The sequence below is a fragment of the Arachis hypogaea genome, chromosome 2 (assembly GCF_003086295.3).
Source record: "Arachis hypogaea cultivar Tifrunner chromosome 2, arahy.Tifrunner.gnm2.J5K5, whole genome shotgun sequence".
Taxonomy (NCBI): Eukaryota; Viridiplantae; Streptophyta; class Magnoliopsida; order Fabales; family Fabaceae; genus Arachis; species Arachis hypogaea.
Window position 1 is genome coordinate 68,785,565 of NC_092037.1, and position 10,125 is coordinate 68,795,689.

Consider the following 10,125-nt stretch of genomic DNA (forward strand, 5'->3'; position numbering starts at 1 on the left):
ATGATTTTCTAATACGAGTCTCCCAAAAATTCAAAATATATAATTCAAAGGTTTAATTACTCTGTTGGTCTTTATAGTTTTGCAAAATTTTTAATTAGTTCCCTATACTTTTTCTCCTTTTAAATGGGTTCCTGCACCAATTTTTTTTTTTCAATAGGTCCCTCTATACGAAGATTGTGAGGGGGGTTAAAGGAATCACCAAACAAAGGATTCAATGATCATGACGAAAGGTGCCATCGATTTCAACAGCAACACTAAGACCATGAAAATCTTTCATGACAACATCCATCAATGTAAACAGAACCAAAATAGCAGCAATGGGATAAAGGGGCATTAGTAGTTTTCCGGCGAAGTAAACGGAACCAAAATAGCAGCAATGGCCTCCTTCAAGCTCTATAGCAGCAACCATGGCGGCAACAACAACTTCAATGACTCCAACAACAGCAACAATACCAGATCTGCCAGCTTACGTGCGTTGAAGCATCCTACGTAAGCTTCGGTAGCTTCAATGGTAGTAGCTCCAGCACCCAGGTGGCGGAAGGGTTCTCTCCTCCCTCGCATTATTCTGCCTCACGCTCCCCTCTCTTCTTTCCTCTCTTGGACCCGGTGATTACTACCCGCGACAATAACGTCAGCGATGGCCTCCTTCATCACCGTTGCCGATCTCTCTCTCTCTCTCTCTGGTTATGCAATTTTGTCATGGTGGAAAATGAATGTGAGGCTAGGATTAGGAAAAAAAGAAGGTAGAGTGGGTCCCACAAATTTCTTTTCTCTTTGTTTTTTCTTTTTTTCCCCTAAAGTTATTACCGTTAACGAAGCTGATGGAAGCATTAATTGAAAAGGTTATAATAGTAAAAGCAAAAATGAATTTAAAGACAACTATGAAATAGACAATCCAAATATAGATGGTGACAATGTTGATTGCACTAATGAAGTATATGTAGAAGAAGTGGCAAATGTAATAGCAAGTCAACATCCGTTCGGGAAGCCATCTTTTATGCGCGCTTTAGATCTTGCCACTTTGAATGCACCAAAGTTTTCTGAGTATGTGAATGCTAGTATGTAAATTTGGTATTAGTAGAGTATATCTATATTTTCTATACTATAAGATGATGATTATATTGTGGTTGCTAATTGTAATGTATAATTGCTTTTTGTGGTATTGTTTCAGACCCATCTATTATTGCACACAGTGAATTTGTTATTGGGATGGAATTCAGTTCTAGCGAGATTGTGATCGCAGCCATCAAAGACTATGTGATTCGTAGGAAAGTTGACTATTGGATATATGAGTCTGAATCAACGACATTTTATGCCAAATGTGTACAATATGAAAATGATTATGATTGGCTTATCAGGACTAGTTTGATTTGAAAGGAATATTTTTGAAAAATAAGACGTTATAATGGTAGCCACACCTACTCCAGATCTATCATTTCTCAAGACCACTGCAAATTGGACTCAAACACAATTGCAGAAGTAATAAACCCATTAGTGAAAGCTGACTAATCTCTGAAGGTGTGATCTGTGATTGTAAATATTCAGGCAAAGTTCAATTACACAATAAGATACCACAAAGTATTGTTGACAAAGCAAAAAACAATAAAAAAGATATTTGGTAGTTAGGAGGCAGCATATGAGATTCTAGCAACATGGTTCAAAGCTATGTGTAAACATATTTTTAAAAAATATTAATTATAACTTTTAATATTTTCAATTCTAAATATATTATTAACGTTAGTAACAATCTTTTAAAAAAATATTAATTACAATTTTTAATACGTCACCCTTATTAATCATGTATTATTTCTATTATATCTTGATATATTACAAAAAAATTATAGCACAAAATCTAAAATTTTAACTAATCACATCAATTTTATATTAACTCTAAATACATTCAAAAGATTTTACTCTACATATTTTAAGATTTTAACTAATTACAAACACTTTCTAGTTATTCCAAAACATATATATTTACAAAAATGAGATAATTGATTACTAATATTTTAACTAAATTAAGTTTTTAAACTACACTAACAAATTCTAATATATTAACAATCTTTAAACAACACGAACTAATACTAATCAACACTAATACTAATTGAAAATAATATTAAATAAACTAACTTACATATGTAAGATGATCTAAAAATTAAATAATGTGTTCTTTAAGTTTAGTGAAATCATGAACTACCATTTTTACTTTATTTTTTCAACTTTATGATTTCACTCACGGTGAAGGTGAAGACCACTACAATCAGAGCTTTTTATCTCTGTTAATTTGGTGAGTGAAGATCAAAGTGATTTCTCTTTCCTTTGGTTTTGGTTTTGGTTTCACTTTCACAGGGTATGATAAAGGAAAGAGAGAGAAACATTGAACTATTCATGTATCTCTCCTCCAACGCAATTACATGTTGGACACTTGACATCTCCTCAACAATTCGCACCCTTAGGACGTCGAAGCACTCCCAACGCCTTGTCTTTCAGTGACGACAATGCCCCTAACATTCTACCTCCATTTCCAAAGCCGGCCTCATTTTTTTTGGCGAAGTACCAATTTGCCCCCTCCATCTCGGCTTATTGACTGGTTCCGATGATTTTGGCCCGAGAAAAATTTTTTTCTATAAACTTAGATTACACAACAAATGAGTCATTTTTAGTAAAAACACCAACACTTGGCCAATATTAAAAAAAATCGTATTCATTTCCCCTTTCAATCTTAGTAATTAGCTTCAACACCAATCATTTCACCAAAGTATGATATATGACTCCAAAACCACTGCGTACACTACAAGAAAAATGCTTAATACCATCAGATTTAACGTCGAATTTAGCGTCAAAATTTAGCAGCGAGTTTACTAGCGAATTTACTAACGGATTTGACAATAAATTTGTCGAGTAAAAGAGTTACCGTCAAATCAATTTTCGACGGTAAATTCACCGAAAATAATTGGAGCAAAAAAAGAAAAATTGGCGTGATTATTACCGTCAAATTTAGGGTAGAAAAATACAATGGTAAGGTAGTTAAATAAAACGTGCCATTTTGGTCACAGGCTATGCGTTACCAGCAAATTTTTTTTACGGTAAGTTCGCCTGTACAATTAACCCTAAATTCGAATTTTTGAACCCCTCCCCTTCATCTGTGCAACATCAGCAACCTCACTTCTGATCTCTCGCCTTTCTCTTTGTCTCTCGCCGTCAGCCCCCTCGCCACCATTCGCCACCACCACTGCCACCTCACTCACTCTCATTGCTGGTCACTATCGATCAGCCACTATCGCCTCCTCAACATTGTCACGTCCAACACGAAGCTCGTTCAACAGCATCGATGCCTTCTGCTCCACACTTGTTCATCACCGTCGCGGCCTCCTCTAATCGGTCTTCCCTTTCTCTGATTAGTTTCTTTTGATTTTTTTAACATTTGGGGGTTAAGAGTTTATTTAGTTGTTTAAATTTTTTTTAAAATTGTTAATCTTCTGAGTTTATATCTCTGTTTATTTTTTTAATTTAATTTAATTTATGTGTGTGTATAGCAGTAGAAATTCACGGTAAAAACAAATAAAAGTTCAGTTTTTGTGATTGTTTGTGGAAATCAAGAAAAGCTAACTTCATAAAAATAAGTAAAGGTTTAGTTTACTATTTCAGTTTTGTGCTTGTTTGTATATATTTTTTTCTTTTTTTTCATTTTTGTGAAATTTATTTTCATTTTGAATTTGAGAAAAAATGCCTTGTCTTTTTTTAGATAGAAATATTTTTGAGGGATTGAAATTTGCGTGTGTATTATAGGAGGAATTGAGTGAGACTTGAGTTATTTCACTTATTTGAGTGTTCCTGCGTTTGGATTAAGTGTGTTGGCATTGTAAATAGGTCTACGTATGATTTGCGTGCGCACTCGGTAATGACCATTAGTTAACATACTCTGAGTGATATCTTTATTAAACTAAGATACAGTTCTAATAAATGAATAGCATAGTAACTTTGGAGGTTGGTATAATTCAAATTGTGTATGTTAATTACAAGATCAAAGAAAATAAATATAAGTCATGTACTTTGTTGATGGTGGTATATTGTTGAGTAAAATATATTTTTGTCATTAAAAAAGTTAACTATTTGATGTATCACTTATTCTATTTTTTAAGTTTTATTTTTTACTGTCTAGTGCTTACTATGCATTTGATTAATAAAACAGAACTTTCAACTTTGAAACAACTTACATGGGACTTTAATTATTATAAAAAACTGGAAAGGGAGTAAGTAGTTTAGAAGTAACTATATTTAATGGGTCATACTGTATATTATATTTTACCCTCTATTCTAATATCATGATCACTAAATAAATCTTTTAACATATTATTATATATTTATAATTTATTTCATTTTCATTGCAACTTTTGTATTTGATATTTCAGGATAAAAGTGGGGTTCCGTTGGTGGTTTAAGAAAAATTTTCAAAGTCTAAAGCAGTGTGGAAGTACGTTTTAACATTAATAGTATATATATATATATATATATATATATATATATATATATATATATATATATATATATATATATACTACAAAATTCTTGTTTATTTGTGGTAGTCTTTTAGTGGGAGTTATTATAAACCTCTATAATATATTTTAATAGTGACAATTTGTAAAACTCCTCTAAATTATATTAACAATAACTCCCACAGATCAATCAATACTAAAAACATTTCTAGCCCAAATAAATATTAGCCCATAACAAAAATTGAAAAAAAAACATTCAAAAGAGGGGGCTTCGAGCGATTGCGAGAAAGAGAAAGAGAGAGTGGGAGAGGGACCTCTGTGAAACCCTAAAATCTCGATCTCCCTGCCGCCGCCATTCATCTCCTTACCGCCGTCGTCTCCTCCGTCAAAGCGTTGCCGGTGCAGAGTTATGAATGGAGGACGAGATGATCGTGGAGCCTATGAATTCGTTGACCTCTCAGAGTGACAATTTCATTCAGATTGTTGAGGTAATGCTTTAAATCTTCTGCTTCTGCGTCATCTTCCACTGCGGATTGTGCCACTGGTTCTGCTTTTCCTCCGGTGGCTTGAAGCACTCAAAGTGCGGTTTGGGCGCGGATTCGGTGTTGTGGTTTGGGCGCAGATTTGGTGGTGCTAGTGAGGAGATCAAGAAGGCGAGCTAGCGAGTCTCTATAAGCTTTGAGTCGAGTCAAGTTTTATGTCATGTCGAGTCATTACAATTAGGATTTGTTCCTAATTTTTTCTTGTTCTTTGCTTTCTTCAATTTTTCAAAATTTTTCAAAGATATTAGTTTCTGTGATAATTTGATGATATAGTTTTGGCAAAGTTATACACAAATTCTGTTTTTTATGTTCTAATGTACTTTTCTCTTCTGTAAATTTTTCAGGTCAAGGCAAAGAATTTGATATAGATTTTGTTAAGTTGATTTGATATATTATAAAGGTGAAGAGACATAAATGAAAAATTGTTATTCTCTATTGAAAATTTTGGTTTTTTCTTGAAGTAAAAAGGATGTTAGGGTTCATAGTTTGAAAGCGAAGTATATAATAAATTTCTTTCTTGTATGCAACTTTGTACTGTGTTTGATTCAGTATCATCATAAGAGCTTTTGGCTTTCTTTCAGGTGCAAGATCCTTGAGGTACTGAAAAATTGGCCTGAGAGGAGTATTCAAGTTATTGTTGTCACAGATGGCGAGCGAATTTTAGGACTCAGAGACCTTGGATGTCAGGTATTCGTTCCTTGATTTACTATAACTACTAGACTCCTATCATTCTATTTTATCTGAAGCTGTTACTTTTTAGTATATAGATACATTAATTCAATGAAAACATGATATATAGTAAAATAAGTAACTTAGGCTTCATATAGTTTATGTTAGATGCGTTTCATTTCAAGGAATGGGAATTCCTGTTGGAAAATTGGCTTTGTACACAGCACTAGGAGGGCTTCGTCCATCAGCAGTTTGCATTTTCAATCTTCTACTAACATTTTTCTTCTCATTATACCATTATATATGTCTCATTATAACATTACATACATGCCTTGATATCTGCATATCACTTTCATTTGCATTGATATGAAGTGATTTTGATGATATCTGGTTTCTATATAGGAATATTCTGAACTTCTGAGTGAGTTCATGGCTGCTGTAAAGCAGAACTATGGGGAAAAAGTTCTTGTGCAGGTTGTGAATTTTAAACAAGTTTTTATGATGTTATGAACCTGAATCATTCAATTGAGTTTCTGTTACCTTAAAATGTTTTTTCTACAGTTTGAAGATTTTGCAAATCACAATGCTTTCGAGTTGCTTGCGAAATACGGCACATCTCATCTAGTCTTCAATGATGATATTCAAGTACTATAATTGAAGCATTGAACTTTGGCCGACCACACTTTCCTATTCCTCGGTGCTGGTGAGATAACAAATTGACTATCATAAAAGCTTGCTGACCCAGTAGTCTTATGTTGATTTATGGAGTGAATTTTAAATTACAATCTATGGGGCTGTTCTATTTCTTTGTGCAGACAAAGAAACCAATAGAAAAAACTCGCAAGAAGATATGACTTGTAGACTCAAAGGTAGTTGAAAAACCATGATAATACACTACTTTTTAGTACAAGAAGATTGTAAAAAACTAAACTATGGTTAATCAGATCCATTTTATCGACTCCATTTTGTAGGTATTTTCTATCAATTTTTTAGGGAGTGGGGTGATGAGCCAGGTGAGTGTAGTTATAGAACATTTTTCTTGGAGCGTAGAAACAGGGACATTATGAAAAGGCAGAGCCGTGAAGTTTTATTCAGCGGAATTATCACTGCCATTTGTATTAGCTTACATAATTTTCCTGAAGGAATGGCAGTGTTCCTTGGGTCCGTGAAGGTAATAAACCTCAATTTTGGTGTTATTGTTGCATGTTATTGCCTTAATATTGTAACTTTATGCCATTAATTCTTCTTTATATGTAATTATGTAGGGCCTTCAGGTTGGTTTTAACCTTGCATTAGCCATTGCTTTGCACAATATCCTAAAGGTATTTTTATTATATTTTACCTTATAATATAATCTTAGTGTTCTATTAATAAATTCCTTATAATATAATGCAAAATCACCTTCTGCAAATACTAGCCTTGTTTGCAATGGAAACTCCTGTGAGCTTGGATGCCGAGGACATCAGAAATGAAAAGGTAAGTCTTATAAGTTTAAGCCTCGAAATTGAGATTATGAGCTAAGTTTTATGATTCAAGATCACTAAAGCTCCAAGAGTTTAGGTGAACTCTAGAGTTTGATAACCTTTGAACTTGCTGATGATGCTTTATTAATTGATCAATTCTATTCAATGATTACACTTAAGATTGTTGTCTCAAACTCAGGTGAAGGTTCTTAAATCAATGAGACCAATTCAGTTAGAAGATGTTGTTGTTGGTCAATATAAGGGCCGTGCTTTTCATTGACAATGCAATATGGGATGGAGTTCCTTTTCTCATGAAAGCTGGCAAGGCTCTCCATACTAAACGGTATTAAATATTTCCTTTCCAATTTTTTTGGGTTGCCGACAACATTATTGTTTCTTAATTATGTCTATATAGATTTGGGGTTAGTGATACTTGATGAAACCCATTTTTTGGAGTCAAATATAAAAATCTTCTATGAAAACTTAAATTTATACACCTACAGTATAAATTGATGGCATATATGGATTTGTATGAGACCATATCCGATCAAATTGACTTTGGTGCTTTATATGCCAACTTCTTGGGGTCATATATAAAACTTTGAGAATTTAGTTGTATATGGATATCTGATTACCATAAAGGAATTAATAAATTATCATCCATATATATATATATATATATATATATATATATATAATTGAATATAATATATTATAATTAAACTCAAATTTTAAACTCTAAATCTCATTTGCTTTTAGCTAATCTTGAATCGTAAGCTATTTAAATTCTGTTTTTAAGCTGAATAAATGAATAATATATCTTATTCTAGATGCTTTTGATAGAAAAAGAGACTACCTTGAGATGAGGATTCAGCGCTACCTTGGAAAAGGCATAGCTTTTCTCCAATACGAAGAATTGACTAAGCTTGAAGGAGAACTTCAAAGCTCTGTTGCAAGGGTTCGAAAGCGTCAGGTATATATATATGTGCATTTCGAAGTTGTTTTTTTCTTCTTCACATAGTTTTAAGAAATTTAGTGACCTAAATGAGCAGATACACATACTAATGTCAAAGAAAATAAATAAATAAAGTGATAAGGAGGTTTTTTTGTAAAATGTTTACTGAAGATAATAAGGTATATATTGCGATATGCGTGCATTACATTTCAGACAAAATTTTAGTTTTTAGTTTCGTTAAAATGGGATGAAAGAAGGCAAATGGATTTCGGGTAACGCGAGAAAAGGGCATTGACCAATCAAAGAGAGATTCAACAACTAAAAGAAAGATCGATTTGGCAGTTTTCTGGATGTTAAATACGATTGGCTGGGTTACTTTTTACTGGCATTGGAAACACATTCTCTACCTTAACGACAGAAAAAAGGATTGATCAAATTCTATTGAGTCTGACTCATAGTGATCCTTTATCAAAGAATTAAATGTTTCCATCACTGATCAAATACTGATTATAATTTATATAATTAAGTCAACTAATGTCAGAAATTAGTTTATGTACTAATTTGCCCTGTTTTCCTTCTACAGGAAAAAGATTCTATGCTCATCGAGTTTGTTTAGTCAAGTCAGATATATTTCGAGCAAGGTTTGATGGTGGTTACAGGGTAGGCCTTGATTATTCTTGAAAAAAATTTTTAAGTTATTTTTTTTCTTTTTAATTATGTATGAAGTGCAGATTAAATGTGATTAAGCTCCTTTTTTTTTCTTGTAAATATTCAAATATAAACTTAATATGAAGTGCAAATTTATGGAAGATTATCATATAGTTATGATCCTAGGATAATGTTACCTTAGCTAGTGTAATATTATCTTGCTTTTGGTTGAGCTGATTTTGGTTTAATTTATACTAAGAATTTCGTGCTGGGATATCTTTGTTTTGTACTTGGAATTTTGTAAATCCACTACCAAGAATTATACTCTATCAATGTATTAATATTTCAATTATTTACTTATATTTGTATAGTTATGGTTAGTTAATATGATTAGTAATGTGGCTTGCTACGAACCTCTTTTTTGGCAGTGCTCAAAATTAGGAATAGCAGTCTGGTAGTGGTTTGCCGTTGTTCAGTTTGTGGCCCTTTTTTTTAATTTGAAAATGAACTTTGTGGGGGTTTTAAACCGCCACAAAAATGACAAAAAACTGCCAGAAGCTGTTAACGTAAAATCTCCCACAGAACAGCAAAAAAAACCGCCACTAAAACACGTTGTGGCGGTTTTTAAAAACTGCCACAAATAAACTCGTGGCACCTCCAATTTTAGAGGTTTTGGAAATTGCCACAATTCGTTTTGTGGGGGTTTAAAACCACCACAAAACACAAAAAGAAACGCCACAAAATGGCAAGAATCTTGTAGTGATATATACTGGTTCCTAAAACTTGATATGTAACACTATTGATGTTTATATATATATATATATATATATATATATATATATATATACTGGTTCCTAAAACTTGATATGTAACACTAAAAAATTTCAGTATCCATTAGTTAACATGGTTTATATATGATGTCAGAAATTGGTTATGTATTAAATTTTGTTAGTTTAAAAATTATTAAATTTAAATATTTAAAATTATATGTTGAATTTTTAAATATTTTTTTTTAAAAATTAAAATTTAAGTTTATCGTCAGATTTTTCGTCAGTAACTATTAATTTAACTATTAATAATAAATAATATATTATTGTCGAATTTATCGGGAGAATATCTGACAATAATAATTTTCAGAATTTTTTCAATTAAAAATTTATATCAGCTATTAATTAGTGGCAGACAAAATAATTCACCAATAAATAATTACCGACGAGTTTTATACTGTCGAATTTATTCTGCCGCTAAATTTGACGATAAACAAATTATCAGCTAATTTTTTTTATTAAATCCACCAATAAATCTAATGGTATCCATCGACTTTTTTTATAGTGATATAGACTTATAAAAAT

At 32.1% G+C, this 10,125-nt stretch overlaps 1 protein-coding gene across 13 annotated transcripts; it reads left to right on the forward strand.

The window, feature by feature from the left end:
• The first annotated feature begins 4,579 nt into the window (after positions 1 to 4,579).
• On the forward strand, positions 4,580 to 8,934 carry LOC112747282 (uncharacterized). Of its 13 annotated transcripts, none has more exons than XR_011873117.1 (12): positions 4,696 to 4,984; positions 5,383 to 5,438; positions 5,620 to 5,725; positions 6,110 to 6,181; positions 6,269 to 6,410; positions 6,523 to 6,576; positions 6,758 to 6,878; positions 6,973 to 7,029; positions 7,125 to 7,183; positions 7,370 to 7,513; positions 8,001 to 8,143; positions 8,709 to 8,934. XR_011873117.1 is itself a non-coding variant. In XM_072218533.1 (12 exons), exons 6-9 carry the CDS (start codon positions 6,558 to 6,560, stop codon positions 7,149 to 7,151), a joined length of 330 nt encoding a protein of 109 aa, XP_072074634.1. In that variant the 5' UTR covers positions 4,696 to 4,984; positions 5,383 to 5,438; positions 5,620 to 5,725; positions 6,110 to 6,181; positions 6,269 to 6,410; positions 6,523 to 6,557; the 3' UTR covers positions 7,152 to 7,183; positions 7,370 to 7,513; positions 8,001 to 8,143; positions 8,709 to 8,934. The 13 variants fall into 13 exon arrangements, 12 of the variants coding, with proteins under 12 accessions (XP_072074637.1, XP_072074642.1, XP_072074651.1 ...); XM_072218533.1 differs by having other exon boundaries at positions 6,652 to 6,878; XM_072218538.1 differs by having other exon boundaries at positions 6,652 to 6,878; positions 8,014 to 8,143.
• Positions 8,935 to 10,125: the final 1,191 nt, after the last annotated feature.

Coding starts and splice junctions, on each gene's coding strand:
- LOC112747282 (XM_072218536.1), top strand. Junction 6,879..6,972: donor TGTTCCTTGGGTCCGTGAAG/GTAATAAACCTC, acceptor GTAATTATGTAG/GGCCTTCAGGTTGGTTTTAA. Junction 7,030..7,124: donor CTTTGCACAATATCCTAAAG/GTATTTTTATTA, acceptor TGCAAATACTAG/CCTTGTTTGCAATGGAAACT.